The sequence below is a fragment of the Toxotes jaculatrix genome, chromosome 9 (genome assembly GCF_017976425.1).
Source record: "Toxotes jaculatrix isolate fToxJac2 chromosome 9, fToxJac2.pri, whole genome shotgun sequence".
NCBI lineage: Eukaryota > Metazoa > Chordata > Actinopteri > Toxotidae > Toxotes > Toxotes jaculatrix.
Window position 1 is genome coordinate 12,823,732 of NC_054402.1, and position 22,825 is coordinate 12,846,556.

At 30.8% G+C, this 22,825-nt stretch overlaps 1 protein-coding gene across 4 annotated transcripts in view; it reads right to left on the reverse strand.

The window, feature by feature from the left end:
* Positions 1-22,825, reverse strand: part of mcamb (melanoma cell adhesion molecule b) — a 70,868-nt gene that overhangs the window by 19,982 nt on the left and 28,061 nt on the right. For all 4 annotated transcript variants that reach the window (XM_041046926.1, XM_041046930.1, XM_041046929.1 and 1 more), the window contains exon 10: positions 22,161-22,302. In XM_041046926.1, the coding sequence (XP_040902860.1) occupies positions 22,161-22,302 (142 nt within the window). The remainder of the gene's footprint in view (positions 1-22,160; positions 22,303-22,825) is intronic.

Below are 22,825 nucleotides of genomic sequence, written 5' to 3' on the forward strand. Positions count from 1 at the left end.
CAAATGTCATAAAAAACGTCATAGTATAGTAAGGCGTCAAAATCGGGCAAAAAAAGTCAAAATTTTTTTCGACCTCAAAATGTCATAAAAAACGTCATAGTATAGTAAGGCGTCAAAATCGGGAAAAAAAAGTCAAAATTTTTTTCGACCTCAAAATGTCATAAAAAACGTCATAGTATAGTAAGGCGTCAAAATCGGGAAAAAAAAGTCAAAATTTTTTTCGACCTCAAAATGTCATAAAAAACGTCATAGTATAGTAAGGCGTTTTTTTCGGCCAAAAAAAGTCAAAATTTTTTTCGACCTCAAAATGTCATAAAAAACGTCATAGTATAGTAAGGCGTCAAAATCGGGAAAAAAAAGTCAAAATTTTTTTCGACCTCAAAAAGTCATAAAAAACGTCATAGTATAGTAAGGCGTCAAAATCGGACAAAAAAAGTCAAAAATTTTTTCGACCTCAAAATGTCATAAAAAACGTCATAGTATAGTAAGGCGTCAAAATCGGACAAAAAAAGTCAAAAATTTTTTCGACCTCAAAATGTCATAAAAAAACGTCATAGTATAGTAAGGCGTCAAAATCGGACAAAAAAAGTCAAAAATTGTTTTCACCTCAAAAAGTCATAAAAAACGTCATAGTATAGTAAGACGTCAAAATCGGACAAAAAAAGTCAAAAAAAAATTTGACCTCCAAATGTCATAAAAAACGTCATAGTATAGTAAGGCGTCAAAATCGGGCAAAAAAAGTCAAAATTTTTTTCGACCTCAAAATGTCATAAAAAACGTCATAGTATAGTAAGGCGTTTTTTTCGGCCAAAAAAAGTCAAAATTTTTTTCGACCTCCAAAAATCATAAAAAACGTCATAGTATAGTAAGGCGTTTTTTTCGGCCAAAAAAAGTCAAAATTTTTTTCGACCTCCAAAAGTCATAAAAAACGTCATAGTATAGTAAGGCGTCAAAATCGGACAAAAAAAGTCAAAATTTTTTTCGACCTCCAAAAGTCATAAAAAACGTCATAGTATAGTAAGGCGTCAAAATCGGACAAAAAAAGTCAAAATTTTTTTCGACCTCCAAAAGTCATAAAAAACGGCATAGTATAGTAAGGCGTCAAAATCGGACAAAAAAAGTCAAAAATTTTTTCGACCTCAAAATGTCATAAAAAACGTCATAGTATAGTAAGGCGTCAAAATCGGACAAAAAGAGTCAAAAATTTTTTCGACCTCAAAATGTCATAAAAAAACGTCATAGTATAGTAAGGCGTCAAAATCGGACAAAAAAAGTCAAAAATTGTTTTCACCTCAAAAAGTCATAAAAAACGTCATAGTATAGTAAGGCGTTTTTTTCAGGCAAAAAAAGTCAAAAATTTTTTTGACCTCAAAAAGTCATAAAAAACATCATAGTATAGTAAGGCGTTTTTTTCAGGCAAAAAAAGTCAAAAATTTTTTTGACCTCAAAATGTCATAAAAAACGTCATAGTATAATAAGGCGTTTTTTTGGGCAAAAAAAGTCAAAATTTTTTTCGACCTCCAAAAGTCATAAAAAACGTCATAGTATAGTAAGGCGTCAAAATCAGGCAAAAAAAGTCAAAATTTTTTTCGACCTCAAAATGTCATAAAAAACGTCATAGTATAGTAAGGCGTTTTTTTCAGGCAAAAAAAGTTAAAATTTTTTTCGACCTCCAAAATTCATGAAAAACGTCATAGTATAGTAAGGCGTCAAAATCGGACGAAAAAAGTCAAAAAATTTTTTCGACCTCAAAATGTCATAAAAAACGTCATAGTATAGTAAGGCGTTTTTTTCGGTCAAAAAAAGTCAAAATTTTTTTCGACCTCAAAATGTCATAAAAAACGTCATAGTATAGTAAGTCGTTTTTTTCGGGCAAAAAAAGTCAAAATTTTTTTCGACCTCAAAATGTCATAAAAAACATCATAGTATAGTAAGGCGTCAAAATCGGACAAAAAAAGTCAAAAATTTTTTTCACCTCCAAAAGTCATAAAAAACGTCATAGTATAGTAAGGCGTCAAAATCGGGCAAAAAAAGTCAAAATTTTTTTCGACCTCCAAAAGTCATAAAAAACGGCATAGTATAGTAAGGCGTCAAAATCGGACAAAAAAAGTCAAAAATTGTTTTCACCTCAAAAAGTCATAAAAAACGTCATAGTATAGTAAGACGTCAAAATCGGACAAAAAAAGTCCAAAAAAAATTCTACCTCCAAATGTCATAAAAAACATCATAGTATAGTAAGGTGTCAAAATCGGACAAAAAAAGTCAAAAAAAAATTTGTCCTCCAAATGTCATAAAAAACGGCATAGTATAGTAAGGCGTCAAAATCGGCCAAAAAAAGTCAAAATTTTTTTCGACCTCAAAATGTCATAAAAAACGTCATAGTATAGTAAGGCGTTTTTTTCTGGCAAAAAAAGTTAAAATTTTTTTCGACCTCCAAAAGTCATGAAAAACGTCATAGTATAGTAAGGCGTCAAAATCGGACAAAAAAAGTCAAAATTTTTTTCGACCTCAAAATGTCATAAAAAACGTCATAGTATAGTAAGGCGTTTTTTTTTTCAGGCAAAACAACTCAAAATTTTTTTCGACCTCAAAATGTCATAAAAAACGTCATAGTATAGTAAGGCGTTTTTTTGGGCAAAAAAAGTCAAAAATTTTTTTGACCTCCAAAAGTCATGAAAAACGTCATAGTATAGTAAGGCGTCAAAATCGGACAAAAAAAGTCAAATTTTTTTTCGACCTCAAAATGTCATAAAAAACGTCATAGTATACTAAGGCATTTCTTTCGGGCAAAAAAAGTCAAAATTTTTTTCGACCTCAAAATGTCATAAAAAACGTCATAGTATAGTAAGGCGTCAAAATCGGGCAAAAAAAGTCAAAATTTTTTTCGACCTCAAAATGTCATAAAAAACGTCATAGTATAATAAGGCGTTTTTTTCGGCCAAAAAAAGTCAAAATTTTTTTCGACCTCAAAATGTCATAAAAAACATCATAGTATAGTAAGGTGTCAAAATCGGACAAAAAAAGTCAAAATTTTTTTTGACCTCCAAAAATCATAAAAAAACGTCATAGTATAGTAAGGCGTTTTTTTCGGCCAAAAAAAGTCAAAAATTTTTTCGACCTCCAAAAGTCATAAAAAACGTCATAGTATAGTAAGGCGTCAAAATCGGACAAAAAAAGTCAAAATTTTTTTCAACCTCAAAATGTCATAAAAAACGTCATAGTATAGTAAGGCGTTTTTTTCGGCCAAAAAAAGTCAAAATGTTTTTCGACCTCCAAATGTCATAAAAAACGTCATAGTATAGTAAGGCGTCAAAATCGGGCAAAAAAAGTCAAAATTTTTTTCGACCTCAAAATGTCATAAAAAACGTCATAATATAATAAGGCGTTTTTTTCGGCCAAAAAAAGTCAAAATTTTTTTCGACCTCAAAATGTCATAAAAAACATCATAGTATAGTAAGGTGTCAAAATCGGACAAAAAAAGTCAAAAAATTTTTTGACCTCCAAAAATCATAAAAAACGTCATAGTATAGTAAGGCGTCAAAATCGGACAAAAAAAGTCAAAATTTTTTTCGACCTCCAAAAGTCATAAAAAACGTCATAGTATAGTAAGGCGTCAAAATCGGACAAAAAAAGTCAAAATTTTTTTCAACCTCAAAATGTCATAAAAAACGTCATAGTATAGTAAGGCGTTTTTTTCGGCCAAAAAAAGTCAAAATGTTTTTCGACCTCCAAATGTCATAAAAAACGTCATAGTATAGTAAGGCGTCAAAATCGGGCAAAAAAAGTCAAAATTTTTTTCGACCTCAAAATGTCATAAAAAACGTCATAATATAATAAGGCGTTTTTTTCGGCCAAAAAAAGTCAAAATTTTTTTCGACCTCAAAATGTCATAAAAAACATCATAGTATAGTAAGGTGTCAAAATCGGACAAAAAAAGTCAAAAAATTTTTTGACCTCCAAAAATCATAAAAAACGTCATAGTATAGTAAGGCGTAAAAATCGGACAAAAAAAGTCAAAATTTTTTTCGACCTCCAAAAGTCATGAAAAACGTCATAGTATAGTAAGGCGTCAAAATCGGACAAAAAAAGTCAAATTTTTTTTCGACCTCAAAATGTCATAAAAAACGTCATAGTATACTAAGGCATTTCTTTCGGGCAAAAAAAGTCAAAATTTTTTTCGACCTCAAAATGTCATAAAAAACGTCATAGTATAGTAAGGCGTCAAAATCGGGCAAAAAAAGTCAAAATTTTTTTCGACCTCAAAATGTCATAAAAAACGTCATAGTATAATAAGGCGTTTTTTTCGGCCAAAAAAAGTCAAAATTTTTTTCGACCTCAAAATGTCATAAAAACCTTAATAGTATAGTAAGGTGTCAAAATCGGACAAAAAAAGTCAAAATTTTTTTCGACCTCCAAAAGTCATAAAAAACGGCATAGTATAGTAAGGCGTCAAAATCGGACAAAAAAAGTCAAAAATCTTTTCGACCTCAAAATGTCATAAAAAACGTCATAGTATAGTAAGGCGTCAAAATCGGACAAAAAGAGTCAAAAATTTTTTCGACCTCAAAATGTCATAAAAAAACGTCATAGTATAGTAAGGCGTCAAAATCGGACAAAAAAAGTCAAAAATTGTTTTCACCTCAAAAAGTCATAAAAAACGTCATAGTATAGTAAGGCGTTTTTTTCAGGCAAAAAAAGTCAAAAATTTTTTTGACCTCAAAAAGTCATAAAAAACATCATAGTATAGTAAGGCGTTTTTTTCAGGCAAAAAAAGTCAAAAATTTTTTTGACCTCAAAATGTCATAAAAAACGTCATAGTATAATAAGGCGTTTTTTTGGGCAAAAAAAGTCAAAATTTTTTTCGACCTCCAAAAGTCATAAAAAACGTCATAGTATAGTAAGGCGTCAAAATCAGGCAAAAAAAGTCAAAATTTTTTTCGACCTCAAAATGTCATAAAAAACGTCATAGTATAGTAAGGCGTTTTTTTCAGGCAAAAAAAGTTAAAATTTTTTTCGACCTCCAAAATTCATGAAAAACGTCATAGTATAGTAAGGCGTCAAAATCGGACGAAAAAAGTCAAAAAATTTTTTCGACCTCAAAATGTCATAAAAAACGTCATAGTATAGTAAGGCGTTTTTTTCGGTCAAAAAAAGTCAAAATTTTTTTCGACCTCAAAATGTCATAAAAAACGTCATAGTATAGTAAGTCGTTTTTTTCGGGCAAAAAAAGTCAAAATTTTTTTCGACCTCAAAATGTCATAAAAAACATCATAGTATAGTAAGGCGTCAAAATCGGACAAAAAAAGTCAAAAATTTTTTTCACCTCCAAAAGTCATAAAAAACGTCATAGTATAGTAAGGCGTCAAAATCGGGCAAAAAAAGTCAAAATTTTTTTCGACCTCCAAAAGTCATAAAAAACGGCATAGTATAGTAAGGCGTCAAAATCGGACAAAAAAAGTCAAAAATTGTTTTCACCTCAAAAAGTCATAAAAAACGTCATAGTATAGTAAGACGTCAAAATCGGACAAAAAAAGTCCAAAAAAAATTCTACCTCCAAATGTCATAAAAAACATCATAGTATAGTAAGGTGTCAAAATCGGACAAAAAAAGTCAAAAAAAAATTTGTCCTCCAAATGTCATAAAAAACGGCATAGTATAGTAAGGCGTCAAAATCGGCCAAAAAAAGTCAAAATTTTTTTCGACCTCAAAATGTCATAAAAAACGTCATAGTATAGTAAGGCGTTTTTTTCTGGCAAAAAAAGTTAAAATTTTTTTCGACCTCCAAAAGTCATGAAAAACGTCATAGTATAGTAAGGCGTCAAAATCGGACAAAAAAAGTCAAAATTTTTTTCGACCTCAAAATGTCATAAAAAACGTCATAGTATAGTAAGGCGTTTTTTTTTTCAGGCAAAACAACTCAAAATTTTTTTCGACCTCAAAATGTCATAAAAAACGTCATAGTATAGTAAGGCGTTTTTTTGGGCAAAAAAAGTCAAAAATTTTTTTGACCTCCAAAAGTCATGAAAAACGTCATAGTATAGTAAGGCGTCAAAATCGGACAAAAAAAGTCAAATTTTTTTTCGACCTCAAAATGTCATAAAAAACGTCATAGTATACTAAGGCATTTCTTTCGGGCAAAAAAAGTCAAAATTTTTTTCGACCTCAAAATGTCATAAAAAACGTCATAGTATAGTAAGGCGTCAAAATCGGGCAAAAAAAGTCAAAATTTTTTTCGACCTCAAAATGTCATAAAAAACGTCATAGTATAATAAGGCGTTTTTTTCGGCCAAAAAAAGTCAAAATTTTTTTCGACCTCAAAATGTCATAAAAAACATCATAGTATAGTAAGGTGTCAAAATCGGACAAAAAAAGTCAAAATTTTTTTTGACCTCCAAAAATCATAAAAAAACGTCATAGTATAGTAAGGCGTTTTTTTCGGCCAAAAAAAGTCAAAAATTTTTTCGACCTCCAAAAGTCATAAAAAACGTCATAGTATAGTAAGGCGTCAAAATCGGACAAAAAAAGTCAAAATTTTTTTCAACCTCAAAATGTCATAAAAAACGTCATAGTATAGTAAGGCGTTTTTTTCGGCCAAAAAAAGTCAAAATGTTTTTCGACCTCCAAATGTCATAAAAAACGTCATAGTATAGTAAGGCGTCAAAATCGGGCAAAAAAAGTCAAAATTTTTTTCGACCTCAAAATGTCATAAAAAACGTCATAATATAATAAGGCGTTTTTTTCGGCCAAAAAAAGTCAAAATTTTTTTCGACCTCAAAATGTCATAAAAAACATCATAGTATAGTAAGGTGTCAAAATCGGACAAAAAAAGTCAAAAAATTTTTTGACCTCCAAAAATCATAAAAAACGTCATAGTATAGTAAGGCGTCAAAATCGGACAAAAAAAGTCAAAATTTTTTTCGACCTCCAAAAGTCATAAAAAACGTCATAGTATAGTAAGGCGTCAAAATCGGACAAAAAAAGTCAAAATTTTTTTCAACCTCAAAATGTCATAAAAAACGTCATAGTATAGTAAGGCGTTTTTTTCGGCCAAAAAAAGTCAAAATGTTTTTCGACCTCCAAATGTCATAAAAAACGTCATAGTATAGTAAGGCGTCAAAATCGGGCAAAAAAAGTCAAAATTTTTTTCGACCTCAAAATGTCATAAAAAACGTCATAATATAATAAGGCGTTTTTTTCGGCCAAAAAAAGTCAAAATTTTTTTCGACCTCAAAATGTCATAAAAAACATCATAGTATAGTAAGGTGTCAAAATCGGACAAAAAAAGTCAAAAAATTTTTTGACCTCCAAAAATCATAAAAAACGTCATAGTATAGTAAGGCGTAAAAATCGGACAAAAAAAGTCAAAATTTTTTTCGACCTCCAAAAGTCATGAAAAACGTCATAGTATAGTAAGGCGTCAAAATCGGACAAAAAAAGTCAAATTTTTTTTCGACCTCAAAATGTCATAAAAAACGTCATAGTATACTAAGGCATTTCTTTCGGGCAAAAAAAGTCAAAATTTTTTTCGACCTCAAAATGTCATAAAAAACGTCATAGTATAGTAAGGCGTCAAAATCGGGCAAAAAAAGTCAAAATTTTTTTCGACCTCAAAATGTCATAAAAAACGTCATAGTATAATAAGGCGTTTTTTTCGGCCAAAAAAAGTCAAAATTTTTTTCGACCTCAAAATGTCATAAAAACCTTAATAGTATAGTAAGGTGTCAAAATCGGACAAAAAAAGTCAAAATTTTTTTTGACCTCCAAAAATCATAAAAAACGTCATAGTATAGTAAGGCGTTTTTTTCGGGCAAAAAAAGTCAAAATTTTTTTCGACCTCAAAATGTCATAAAAAACGTCATAGTATAGTAAGGCGTCAAAATCGGGCAAAAAAAGTCAAAATTTTTTTCGACCTCAAAATGTCATAAAAAACGTCATAGTATAATAAGGCGTTTTTTTCGGCCAAAAAAAGTCAAAATTTTTTTCGACCTCAAAATGTCATAAAAAACATCATAGTATAGTAAGGTGTCAAAATCGGACAAAAAAAGTCAAAATTTTTTTTGACCTCCAAAAATCATAAAAAAACGTCATAGTATAGTAAGGCGTTTTTTTCGGCCAAAAAAAGTCAAAAATTTTTTCGACCTCCAAAAGTCATAAAAAACGTCATAGTATAGTAAGGCGTCAAAATCGGACAAAAAAAGTCAAAATTTTTTTCAACCTCAAAATGTCATAAAAAACGTCATAGTATAGTAAGGCGTTTTTTTCGGCCAAAAAAAGTCAAAATGTTTTTCGACCTCCAAATGTCATAAAAAACGTCATAGTATAGTAAGGCGTCAAAATCGGGCAAAAAAAGTCAAAATTTTTTTCGACCTCAAAATGTCATAAAAAACGTCATAATATAATAAGGCGTTTTTTTCGGCCAAAAAAAGTCAAAATTTTTTTCGACCTCAAAATGTCATAAAAAACATCATAGTATAGTAAGGTGTCAAAATCGGACAAAAAAAGTCAAAAAATTTTTTGACCTCCAAAAATCATAAAAAACGTCATAGTATAGTAAGGCGTCAAAATCGGACAAAAAAAGTCAAAATTTTTTTCGACCTCCAAAAGTCATAAAAAACGTCATAGTATAGTAAGGCGTCAAAATCGGACAAAAAAAGTCAAAATTTTTTTCAACCTCAAAATGTCATAAAAAACGTCATAGTATAGTAAGGCGTTTTTTTCGGCCAAAAAAAGTCAAAATGTTTTTCGACCTCCAAATGTCATAAAAAACGTCATAGTATAGTAAGGCGTCAAAATCGGGCAAAAAAAGTCAAAATTTTTTTCGACCTCAAAATGTCATAAAAAACGTCATAATATAATAAGGCGTTTTTTTCGGCCAAAAAAAGTCAAAATTTTTTTCGACCTCAAAATGTCATAAAAAACATCATAGTATAGTAAGGTGTCAAAATCGGACAAAAAAAGTCAAAAAATTTTTTGACCTCCAAAAATCATAAAAAACGTCATAGTATAGTAAGGCGTCAAAATCGGACAAAAAAAGTCAAAATTTTTTTCGACCTCCAAAAGTCATGAAAAACGTCATAGTATAGTAAGGCGTCAAAATCGGACAAAAAAAGTCAAATTTTTTTTCGACCTCAAAATGTCATAAAAAACGTCATAGTATACTAAGGCATTTCTTTCGGGCAAAAAAAGTCAAAATTTTTTTCGACCTCAAAATGTCATAAAAAACGTCATAGTATAGTAAGGCGTCAAAATCGGGCAAAAAAAGTCAAAATTTTTTTCGACCTCAAAATGTCATAAAAAACGTCATAGTATAATAAGGCGTTTTTTTCGGCCAAAAAAAGTCAAAATTTTTTTCGACCTCAAAATGTCATAAAAACCTTAATAGTATAGTAAGGTGTCAAAATCGGACAAAAAAAGTCAAAATTTTTTTTGACCTCCAAAAATCATAAAAAACGTCATAGTATAGTAAGGCGTTTTTTTCGGCCAAAAAAAGTCAAAATTTTTTTCGACCTCCAAAAGTCATAAAAAACGTCATAGTATAGTAAGGCGTCAAAATCGGACAAAAAAAGTCAAAATTTTTTTCAACCTCAAAATGTCATAAAAAACGTCATAGTATAGTAAGGCGTTTTTTTCGGCCAAAAAAAGTCAAAATGTTTTTCGACCTCCAAATGTCATAAAAAACGTCATAGTATAGTAAGGCGTCAAAATCGGGCAAAAAAAGTCAAAATTTTTTTCGACCTCAAAATGTCATAAAAAACGTCATAATATAATAAGGCGTTTTTTTCGGCCAAAAAAAGTCAAAATTTTTTTCGACCTCAAAATGTCATAAAAAACATCATAGTATAGTAAGGTGTCAAAATCGGACAAAAAAAGTCAAAAAATTTTTTGACCTCCAAAAATCATAAAAAACGTCATAGTATAGTAAGGCGTCAAAATCGGACAAAAAAAGTCAAAATTTTTTTCGACCTCCAAAAGTCATGAAAAACGTCATAGTATAGTAAGGCGTCAAAATCGGACAAAAAAAGTCAAATTTTTTTTCGACCTCAAAATGTCATAAAAAACGTCATAGTATACTAAGGCATTTCTTTCGGGCAAAAAAAGTCTAAATTTTTTTCGACCTCAAAATGTCATAAAAAACGTCATAGTATAGTAAGGCGTCAAAATCGGGCAAAAAAAGTCAAAATTTTTTTCGACCTCAAAATGTCATAAAAAACGTCATAGTATAATAAGGCGTTTTTTTCGGCCAAAAAAAGTCAAAATTTTTTTCGACCTCAAAATGTCATAAAAACCTTAATAGTATAGTAAGGTGTCAAAATCGGACAAAAAAAGTCAAAATTTTTTTTGACCTCCAAAAATCATAAAAAACGTCATAGTATAGTAAGGCGTCAAAATCGGACAAAAAAAGTCAAAATTTTTTTCGACCTCCAAAAGTCATAAAAAACGTCATAGTATAGTAAGGCGTCAAAATCGGACAAAAAAAGTCACAATTTTTTCGACCTCAAAATGTCATAAAAAACGTCATAGTATAGTAAGGCGTCAAAATCGGACAAAAAAAGTCACAATTTTTTTCGACCTCCAAAAGTCATAAAAAACGTCATAGTATAGTAAGGCGTCAAAATCGGGCAAAAAAAGTCAAAATTTTTTCGACCTCCAAAAGTCATAAAAAACATCATAGTATAGTAAGACGTCAAAATCGGACAAAAAAAGTCAAAAAAAAATTTGATGTCCAAATGTCATAAAAAACGTCATAGTATAGCAAGGCGTCAAATTTTTTTTCGACCTCAAAATGTCATAAAAAACGTCATAGTATAGTAAGGCGTTTTTTTCGGCCAAAAAAAGTCAAAATTTTTTTCGACCTCCAAAAGTCATAAAAAACGTCATAGCAAAAGTAAGGCGTCAAAATTGGACAAAAAAAGTCAAAATTTTTTTCGACCTCAAAATGTCATAAAAAACGTCATAGTATAGTAAGGCGTCAAAATCGGGCAAAAAAAGTCAACATTTTTTTCGACCTCCAAAAGTCATAAAAAACGTCATAGTATAGTAAGGCGTTTTTTTCGGCCAAAAAAAGTCAACATTTTTTTCGACCTCCAAAAGTCATAAAAAACGTCATAGTATAGTAAGGCGTCAAAATCGGACAAAAAAAGTCAAAATTTTTTTCGACCTCCAAAAGTCATAAAAAACGTCATAGTATAGTAAGGCGTCAAAATCGGACAAAAAAAGTCAAAATTTTTTTCGACCTCAAAGTGTCATAAAAAACGTCATAGTATAGTAAGGCGTTTTTTTGGGCAAAAAAAGTCAATATTTTTTTTGACCTCCAAAAGTCATGAAAAACGTCATAGTATAGTAAGGCGTCAAAATCGGACAAAAAAAGTCAAAATTTTTTTCGACCTCAAAATGTCATAAAAAACGTCATAGTATAGTAAGGCGTCAAAATCGGGCGAAAAAAGTCAACATTTTTTTCGACCTCCAAAAGTCATAAAAAACGTCATAGTATAGTAAGGTGTTTTTTTCGGCCAAAAAAAGTCAACATTTTTTTCGACCTCCAAAAGTCATAAAAAACGTCATAGTATAGTAAGGCGTCAAAATCGGACAAAAAAAGTCAAAATTTTTTTCGACCTCCAAAGGTCATAAAAAACGGCATAGTATAGTAAGGCGTTATTTTCGGCCAAAAAAAGTCAAAATTTTTTTCGACCTCCAAAAGTCATAAAAAACGTCATAGTATAGTAAGGCGTTTTTTTCGGCCAAAAAAAGTCAAAATTTTTTTCGACCTCCAAAAGTCATAAAAAACGTCATAGTATAGTAAGGCGTCAAAATCGGACGAAAAAAGTCAAAATTTTTTTCGACCTCAAAATGTCATAAAAAACGTCATAGTATAGTAAGGCGTTTTTTTCGGCCAAAAAAAGTCAAAATGTTTTTCGACCTCAAAATGTCATAAAAAACGTCATAGTATAGTAAGGCGTCAAAATCGGGCAAAAAAAGTCAAAATTTTTTTTGACCTCCAAAAATCATAGAAAACGTCATAGTATAGTAAGGCGTTTTTTTCGGCCAAAAAAAGTCAAAATTTTTTTCGACCTCCAAAAGTCATAAAAAACGTCATAGTATAGTAAGGTGTCAAAATCGGACAAAAAAAGTCAAAATTTTTTTCGACCTCCAAAAGTCATAAAAAACGTCATAGTATAGTAAGGCGTCAAAATCGGACAAAAAAAGTCACAATTTTTTTCGACCTCCAAAAGTCATAAAAAACGTCATAGTATAGTAAGGCGTTTTTTTCGGCCAAAAAAAGTCAAAATTTTTTTCGACCTCCAAAAGTCATAAAAAACGTCATAGTATAGTAAGGCGTCAAAATCGGACAAAAAAAGTCAAAAATTGTTTTCACCTCAAAAAGTCATAAAAAACGTCATAGTATGGTAAGATGTCAAAATCGGGCAAAAAAAGTCAAAAAAAAATTTGACCTCCAAATGTCATAAAAAACGTCATAGTATAGTAAGGCGTCAAAATCGGGCAAAAAAAGTCAAAATTTTTTTCGACCTCAAAATGTCATAAAAAACGTCATAGTATAGTAAGGCGTTTTTTTCAGGTAAAAAAAGTCAAAAATTTTTTTGACCTCCAAAAGTCATGAAAAACGTCATAGTATAGTAAGGCGTCAAAATCGGACAAAAAAAGTCAAAATTTTTTTCGACCTCAAAATGTCATAAAAAACGTCATAGTATAGTAAGGCGTTTTTTTGGGCAAAAAAAGTCAAAATTTTTTTTGACCTCCAAAAGTCATGAAAAACGTCATAGTATAGTAAGGCGTCAAAATCGGACAAAAAAAGTCAAAAATTTTTTCGACCTCAAAATGTCATAAAAAACGTCATAGTATAGTAAGGCGTCAAAATCGGACAAAAAAAGTCAAAAATTTTTTTGACCTCCAAAAATCATAACAAACGTCATAGTATAGTAAGGCGTTTTTTTCGGCCAAAAAAAGTCAAAATTTTTTTCGACCTCCAAAAGTCATAAAAAACGTCATAGTATAGTAAGGCGTCAAAATCGGACAAAAAAAGTCAAAAAATTTTTCGACCTCCAAAAGTCATAAAAAACGTCATAGTATAGTAAGGCGTTTTTTTCAGGCAAAAAAAGTCAAACTTTTTTTCGACCTCAAAATGTCATAAAAAACGTCATAATATAGTAAGTCGTTTTTTTCGGGCAAAAAAAGTCAAAATTTTTTTCGACCTCAAAATGTAATAAAAAACGGCATAGTATAGTAAGGCGTCAAAATCGGGCAAAAAAAGTCAAAATTTTTTTCGACCTCCAAAAGTCATAAAAAACGTCATAGTATAGTAAGGCGTCAAAATCGGGCAAAAAAAGTCAAAATTTTTTTCGACCTCAAAATGTCATAAAAAACGTCATAGTATAGTAAGGCGTCAAAATCGGGCAAAAAAAGTCAAAATTTTTTTCGACCTCCAAAAGTCATAAAAGACGGCATAGTATAGTAAGGCGTTTTTTTCGGCCAAAAAAAGTCAAAATTTTTTTTGACCTCCAAAAGTCATAAAAAACGTCATAGTATAGTAAGGCGTTTTTTTCGGCCAAAAAAAGTCAAAATTTTTTTCGACCTCCAAAAGTCATAAAAAACGTCATAGTATAGTAAGGCGTCAAAATCGGACGAAAAAAGTCAAAATTTTATTCAACCTCAAAGTGTCATAAAAAACGTCATAGTATAGTAAGGCGTCAAAATCGGGCAAAAAAAGTCAAACTTTTTTCCGACCTCAAAATGTCATAAAAAACGTCATAATATAGTAAGTCGTTTTTTTTCGGGCAAAAAAAGTCAAAATTTTTTTCGACCTCCAAAAGTCATAAAAAACGTCATAGTATAGTAAGGCGTCAAAATCGGGCAAAAAAAGTCAAAATTTTTTTCGACCTCCAAAAGTCATAAAAAACGTCATAGTATAGTAAGGCGTCAAAATCGGGCAAAAAAAGTCAAAATTTTTTTCGACCTCAAAATGTCATAAAAAACGTCATAGTATAGTAAGGCGTTTTTTTCAGGCAAAAAAAGATAAAAATTTTTTTGACCTCAAAAAGTCATGAAAAACGTCATAGTATAGTAAGGCGTCAAAATCGGACAAAAAAAGTCAAAATTTTTTTCGACCTCAAAATGTCATAAAAAACGTCATAGTATAGTAAGGCGTTTTTTTCAGGCAAAACAAGTCAAAATTTTTTTCGACCTCAAAATGTCATAAAAAACGTCATAGTATAGTAAGTCGTTTTTTTCGGGCAAAAAAAGTCAAAATTTTTTTCGACCTCAAAATGTCATAAAAAACGTCATAGTATAGTAAGGCGTTTTTTTCGGACAAAAAAAGTCAAAAATTTTTTTGACCTCAAAATGTCATAAAAAACGTCATAGTATAATAAGGCGTTTTTTTGGGCAAAAAAAGTCAAAATTTTTTTCGACCTCCAAAAGTCATAAAAAACGTCATAGTATAGTAAGGCGTCAAAATCGGACGAAAAAAGTCAAAATTTTTTTCAACCTCAAAATGTCATAAAAAACGTCATAGTATAGTAAGGCGTTTTTTTCGGGCAAAAAAAGTCAAACTTTTTTTCGACCTCAAAATGTCATAAAAAACGTCATAATATAGTAAGTCGTTTTTTTCGGGCAAAAAAAGTCAAAATTTTTTTCGACCTCAAAATGTCATAAAAAATGTCATAGTATAGTAAGGCGTCAAAATCGGACGAAAAAAGTCAACATTTTTTTCAACCTCAAAATGTCATAAAAAACGTCATAGTATAGTAAGGCGTTTTTTTCGGGCAAAAAAAGTCAAACTTTTTTTCGACCTCAAAATGTCATAAAAAACGTCATAATATAGTAAGTCGTTTTTTTCGGGCAAAAAAAGTCAAAATTTTTGTCGACCTCAAAATGTCATAAAAAACGTCATAGTATAGTAAGGCGTTTTTTTTCGGTCAAAAAAAGTCAAAATTTTTTTCGACCTCAAAATGTCATAAAAAACGTCATAGTATAGTAAGGCGTCAAAATCGGGCAAAAAAAGTCAAAATTTTTTTCGACCTCAAAATGTCATAAAAAACGTCATAGTATAGTAAGGCGTCAAAATCGGGCAAAAAAAGTCAAAATTTTTTTCGACCTCAAAATGTTATAAAAAACGTCATAGTATAGAAAGGCGTTTTTTTCAGCCAAAAAAAGTCAAAATTTTTTTCGACCTCCAAAATTCATGAAAAACGTCATAGTATAGTAAGGCGTCAAAATCGGACGAAAAAAGTCAAAATTTTTTTCGACCTCAAAATGTCATAAAAAACGTCACAGTATAGTAAGGCGTTTTTTTCGGGCAAAAAAAGTCAAAATTTTTTTCGACCTCAAAGTGTCATAAAAAACGTCATAATATAGTAAGTCGTTTTTTTCGGGCAAATAAAGTCAAAAATTTTTTTCACCTCAAAATGTCATAAAAAACGTCATAGTATAGTAAGGCGTCAAAATCGGGCAAAAAAAGTCAAAATTTTTTTTCGACCTCAAAATGTCATAAAAAACGTCATAGTATAGTAAGGCGTTTTTTTCAGGCAAAAAAAGTTAAAATTTTTTTCGACCTCCAAAAGTCATGAAAAACGTCATAGTATAGTAAGGCGTCAAAATCGGGCAAAAAAAGTCAAAATTTTTTTCGACCTCAAAATGTCATAAAAAACGTCATAGTATAGTAAGGCGTCAAAATCGGGCAAAAAAAGTCAAAATTTTTTTCGACCTCAAAATGTCATAAAAAACGTCATAGTATAGTAAGGCGTTTTTTTCGGCCAAAAAAAGTCAAAATTTTTTTCGACCTCAAAAAGTCATAAAAAACGTCATAGTATAGTAAGGCGTTTTTTTCGGGCAAAAAAAGTCAAAATTTTTTTCGACCTCAAAATGTCATAAAAAACATCATAGTATAGTAAGTCGTTTTTTTCGGCCAAAAAAAGTCAAAATTTTTTCGACCTCAAAATGTCATAAAAAACGTCATAGTATAGTAAGGCGTCAAAATTGGACAAAAAAAGTCACAATTTTTTTCGACCTCCAAAAGTCATAAAAAACGTCATAGTATAGTAAGGCGTCAAAATCGGGCAAAAAAAGTCAAAATTTTTTCGACCTCCAAAAGTCATAAAAAACATCATAGTATAGTAAGACATCAAAATCGGACAAAAAAAGTCAAAAAAAAATTTGATGTCCAAATGTCATAAAAAACGTCATAGTATAGCAAGGCGTCAAAATTTTTTTCGACCTCAAAATGTCATAAAAAACGTCATAGTATAGTAAGGCGTCAAAATTGGACAAAAAAAGTCACAATTTTTTTCGACCTCCAAAAGTCATAAAAAACGTCATAGTATAGTAAGGCGTCAAAATCGGGCAAAAAAAGTCAAAATTTTTTCGACCTCCAAAAGTCATAAAAAACATCATAGTATAGTAAGACGTCAAAATCGGACAAAAAAAGTCAAAAAAAAATTTGATGTCCAAATGTCATAAAAAACGTCATAGTATAGCAAGGCGTCAAAATTTTTTTCGACCTCAAAATGTCATAAAAAACGTCATAGTATAGTAAGGCGTCAAAATCGGACAAAAAAAGTCAAAATTTTTTTCGACCTCCAAAAGTCATAAAAAACGGCATAGTATAGTAAGGCGTCAAAATCGGACAAAAAAAGTCAACATTTTTTTCGACCTCAAAATGTCATAAAAAACGTCATAGTATAGTAAGGCGTCAAAATCGGACAAAAAAAGTCAAAAATTTTTTTCGACCTCCAAAATTCATGAAAAACGTCATAGTATAGTAAGGCGTCAAAATCGGACGAAAAAAGTCAAAATTTTTTTCGACCTCAAAATGTCATAAAAAACGTCATAGTATAGTAAGGCGTTTTTTTCAGCCAAAAAAAGTTAACATTTTTTTCGACCTCCAAAATTCATGAAAAACGTCATAGTATAGTAAGGCGTCAAAATCGGGCAAAAAAAGTCAAAATTTTTTTCAACCTCAAAATGTCATAAAAAACGTCATAGTATAGTAAGGCGTTTTTTTCGGGCAAAAAAAGTCAAACTTTTTTTCGACCTCAAAATGTCATAAAAAACGTCATAATATAGTAAGTCGTTTTTTTCGGGCAAAAAAAGTCAAAAATTTTTTCGACCTCAAAATGTCATAAAAAACGGCATAGTATAGTAAGGCGTCAAAATCGGGCAAAAAAAGTCAAAATTTTTTTCGACCTCCAAAAGTCATAAAAAACGTCATAGTATAGTAAGGCGTCAAAATCGGGCAAAAAAAGTCAAAATTTTTTTCGACCTCAAAATGTCATAAAAAACGTCATAGTATAGTAAGGCGTTTTTTTCGGCCAAAAAAAGTCAAACTTTTTTTCGACCTCAAAATGTCATAAAAAACGTCATAATATAGTAAGTCGTTTTTTTCGGGCAAAAAAAGTCAAAAATTTTTTCGACCTCCAAAAGTCATAAAAAACGTCATAGTATAGTAAGGCGTTTTTTTCGGCCAAAAAAAGTCAAAATTTTTTTCGACCTCCAAAAGTCATAAAAAACGTCATAGTATAGTAAGGCGTTTTTTTCGGACAAAAAAAGTCAAAATTTTTTTCGACCTCCAAAAGTCATAAAAAACGTCATAGTATAGTAAGGCGTCAAAATCGGACAAAAAAAGTCAAAATTTTTTTCGACCTCCAAAAGTCATAAAAAACGGCATAGTATAGTAAGGCGTTTTTTTCGGCCAAATAAAGTCAAAATTTTTTTTGACCTCCAAAAGTCATAAAAAACGTCATAGTATAGTAAGGCGTTTTTTTCGGCCAAAAAAAGTCAAAATTTTTTTCGACCTCCAAAAGTCATAAAAAACGTCATAGTATAGTAAGGCGTCAAAATCGGACAAAAAAAGTCAAAATTTTTTTCGACCTCCAAAAGTCATAAAAAACGGCATAGTATAGTAAGGCGTCAAAATCGGACAAAAAAAGTCAAAATTTTTTTCGACCTCCAAAAGTCATAAAAAACGGCATAGTATAGTAAGGCGTTTTTTTCGGCCAAATAAAGTCAAAATTTTTTTTGACCTCCAAAAGTCATAAAAAACGTCATAGTATAGTAAGGCGTTTTTTTCGGCCAAAAAAAGTCAAAATTTTTTTCGACCTCCAAAAGTCATAAAAAACGTCATAGTATAGTAAGGCGTCAAAATCGGACGAAAAAAGTCAAAATTTTTTTCAACCTCAAAATGTCATAAAAAACGTCATAGTATAGTAAGGCGTTTTTTTCGGGCAAAAAAAGTCAAACTTTTTTTCGACCTCAAAATGTCATAAAAAACGTCATAATATAGTAAGTCGTTTTTTTCGGGCAAAAAAAGTCAAAAATTTTTTCGACCTCAAAATGTCATAAAAAACGGCATAGTATAGTAAGGCGTCAAAATCGGGCAAAAAAAGTCAAAATTTTTTTCGACCTCCAAAAGTCATAAAAAACGTCATAGTATAGTAAGGCGTCAAAATCGGGCAAAAAAAGTCAACATTTTTTTCGACCTCAAAATGTCATAAAAAACGTCATAGTATAGTAAGGCGTTTTTTTCGGGCAAAAAAAGTCAAACTTTTTTTCGACCTCAAAATGTCATAAAAAACGTCATAATATAGTAAGTCGTTTTTTTCGGGCAAAAAAAGTCAAAATTTTTTTCGACCTCCAAAAGTCATAAAAAACGTCATAGTATAGTAAGGCGTTTTTTTCGGCCAAAAAAAGTCAAAATTTTTTTCGACCTCCAAAAGTCATAAAAAACGTCATAGTATAGTAAGGCGTCAAAATCGGATGAAAAAAGTCAAAATTTTTTTCAACCTCAAAATGTCATAAAAAACGTCATAGTATAGTAAGGCGTTTTTTTCGGGCAAAAAAAGTCAAACTTTTTTTCGACCTCAAAATGTCATAAAAAACGTCATAATATAGTAAGTCGTTTTTTTCGGGCAAAAAAAGTCAAAATTTTTTTCGACCTCAAAATGTCATAAAAAACGGCATAGTATAGTAAGGCGTCAAAATCGGGCAAAAAAAGTCAAAATTTTTTTCGACCTCCAAAAGTCATAAAAAACGTCATAGTATAGTAAGGCGTCAAAATCGGGCAAAAAAAGTCACAATTTTTTTCGACCTCCAAAAGTCATAAAAAACGTCATAGTATAGTAAGGCGTCAAAATCGGGCAAAAAAAGTCAAAATTTTTTTCGACCTCAAAATGTCATAAAAAACGTCATAGTATAGTAAGGCGTCAAAATCGGGCAAAAAAAGTCAAAATTTTTTTCGACCTCCAAAAGTCATGAAAAACATCATAGTATAGTAAGACGTCAAAATCGGACAAAAAAAGTCAAAAAAAAATTTGACCTCCAAATGTCATAAAAAACATCATAGTATAGTAAGGCGTCAAAATCGGGCAAAAAAAGTCAAAAATTTTTTCGACCTCAAAATGTCATTAAAAACGTCATAGTATAGTAAGGCGTTTTTTTCGGCCAAAAAAAGTCTAAATTTTTTTCGACCTCAAAATGTCATAAAAAACGTCATAGTATAGTAAGGCGTCAAAATCGGACAAAAAAAGTCAAAAATTTTTTCGACCTCCAAAAGTCATAAAAAACGTCATAGTATAGTAAGACGTTTTTTTCGGCCAAAAAAAGTCAAAATTTTTTTCGACCTCAAAATGTCATAAAAAACGTCATAGTATAGTAAGGCGTCAAAATCGGGCAAAAAAAGTCACAATTTTTTTTGACCTCAAAATGTCATAAAAAACATCATAGTATAGTAAGGCGTTTTTTTTGGGCAAAAAAAGTCAAAATTTTTTTCGAACTCCAAAAGTCATAAAAAACATCATAGTATATAGTAAGGCGTTTTTTTTCAGCCAAAAAAAGTCAAAATTTTTTTCGACCTCCAAAAGTCATAAAAAACGTCATAGTATAGTAAGGCGTCAAAATTGGACAAAAAAAGTCAAAAAAAATTTTGACGTCCAAATGTCATAAAAAACATCATAGTATAGTAAGGCGTCAAAATCGGACAAAAAAAGTCAAAAAATTTTTCGAACTCCAAAAGTCATAAAAAACATCATAGTATATAGTAAGGCGTTTTTTTTCAGCCAAAAAAAGTCAAAATTTTTTTCGACCTCCAAAAGTCATAAAAAACGTCATAGTATAGTAAGGCGTCAAAATTGGACAAAAAAAGTCAAAAAAAATTTTGACGTCCAAATGTCATAAAAAACATCATAGTATAGTAAGGCGTCAAAATCGGACAAAAAAAGTCAAAAAATTTTTCGACCTCAAAATGTCATAAAAAACGTCATAGTATAGTAAGCCGTTTTTTTCGGGCAAAAAAAGTCAAAATTTTTTTCGACCTCAAAATGTCATAAAAAACGGCATAGTATAGTAAGGCGTTTTTTTCGGACAAAAAAAGTCAAAATTTTTTTCGACCTCAAAATGTCATAAAAAACGTCATAGTATAGTAAAGCGTCAAAATTGGACAAAAAAAGTCAAAAATTTTTTTCACCTCAAAAAGTCATAAAAAACGTCATAGTATAGTAAGGCATCAAAATCGGACAAAAAAAGTCAAAATTTTTTTCGACCTCAAAATGTCAAAAAACATCATAGTATAGTAAGGCGTTTTTTTCGGGCAAAAAAAGTCAAAATTTTTTTCGACCTCCAAAAGTCATAAAAAACGTCATAGTATAGTAAGGCGTCAAAATCGGACAAAAAAAAGTCAAAAAATTTGTTGACGTCCAAATGTCATAAAAAACGTCATAGTATAGTAAGGCGTCAAAATCGGACAAAAAAAGTCAAAAATTTTTTTGGCCTCAAAATGTCATAAAAATGGTCATAGTACAATAAGGCGTCAAAATCGGCCAAAAATTTCAAATTTTTTTTTGGCCTCAAAATGTCATAAAAATGGTCATAGTATAGTAAGGCGTCAAAATCGGACAAAAAAAGTCAATTTTTTTTTTTGCCTCAAAATGTCATAAAAATGGTCATAGTATAGTAAGGCGTCAAAATCGGCCAAAAAAAGTCATTTTTCAGAACGGCCTAAAAATGCCATAAAAATGGTCATAGTATAGTAAGGCGTCAAAATCGGCCAAAAAAAGTCAAATTTTTTTTTGCCTCAAAATGTCATAAAAATGGTCATAGTATAGTAAGGAGTCAAAATCGGCCAAAAAAAGTCAAATTTTTTATTTTCACCTCAAAATGTCATAAAAATGGTCATAGTATAGTAAGGCGTCAAAATCGGCCAAAAAAAGTCATTTTTTATTTTGACCCCAAAATGTCTTAAAAAAAAAAACATCATACGGACATAAGGCTTTGAAATATGCCAAAAAAAAGTCATATTTTAGTCAGACCTCAAAATGTCATAAAAAACGTCATAGTATAGTAAGGCTTCAAAATTGGCCAAAAAAAGTCATCATATAGAATGGCCTCAAAATATGCCAAAAAACATAATAGTATAGTAAGGCTTCAAAATTGGCCAAAAAAAGTCATACTTTAGAACGCCTCAAAATGTTAAGTACTTCAGTAGATTAAGTATGTGGGAGAAACCCCCCTAATACATCCATTTCCTGTGTTTTGGCAAAGGGTCAACTTCATGGTGCTGCCCCACCCACACCGTGTAACTTTGATGAAAGCTTTTGATTATGTCCTCTCCTCTCTCCTGCTCTTCTCCCCAGAGAAGTATACAGCAACAGAAAAGACATGGGCACCTCCCAGCAGGGGGCGCTATGAGTGTATCATCAAATCAGTTGAGAGATTGAAGGTCATCCTGACTGCAAAGTTTGTTCAACATTGGATGAAGTATGTGGGAGATACAGGCACAAATACATCCATTTCCTGTGTGTTGACCAAGGGTTAAGTTCGTGGCGGCGCCACGGGTAGACCGTATAACCCACACCAAAACGTTTGATAAGTTTTTGTCCTTAATGCCTTAAGATTCATCAGATGAAATTTCAGCCCAATTGGACCAATCGGGCTGAATAGGACAAGTTTGTTAAAATACAGCCAGTTCGAAACGCCAAATGGCGGCATTTTTCCAAAATGGCGGACTTCCTGCACATCATAGGATTTTCCTCCAAGAGACTTTTTTTCTTGTATTGAAGAGATCTATCTGTGCACCAAATTTCATATCTGTAGGCCTCACTATTAATGACCATAAGGCAATGTAACATTGAGTGTACAGTGTGCGCGATCAGACTCACCACTAACTGCTACATGAAGTGTGCCGCTTGTCTCCATTCCCTCAATATCAGGAACAGTCACCACACACACATACATCCCTGTGGTGTTGAACGTAGCATCCTCCAGAGCCAAAATGTGACCGCGTGATACCTCCTTTCCATCCTACACACAGCAGGGCAGAAGACACATTTAACGTACACATTTCTGCACATAGATACAAAGATTTAACAAAGCTGTGTTACACAAAGTTGTGCTGGGACATTTCAAACAATCCCCTCAAAATTAAAAAGTCCTTTTTTAAGATGATGGTTTAAACTTCAACTGCTGTGTGGCTTTATAATAAAAATAAGTTGTCTTATTATCATTATCATTATTATTATTATTATTGTTGTTGTTGTTGTTGTTGTTATTATTATTATTATTATTATTATTATTATTATTATTATTATTATTATTATTGATGCACAAATGACTGTATCACATTAATGTTGCAATTAGTGAAGATAAGGCCAATTTTAAATACTTTCTATGTTGCAGGGTAGCTTGTGAATTTCCCCAAGGGATCAATAAAGTCTTATCTTGATTTACAATGGCACATCATCATTTATTGGATAGCTATATTTTGTATTATTAATCTGTATCTGCATAGTAACTGGTAACTACAATTATCCAATAAACATTATGG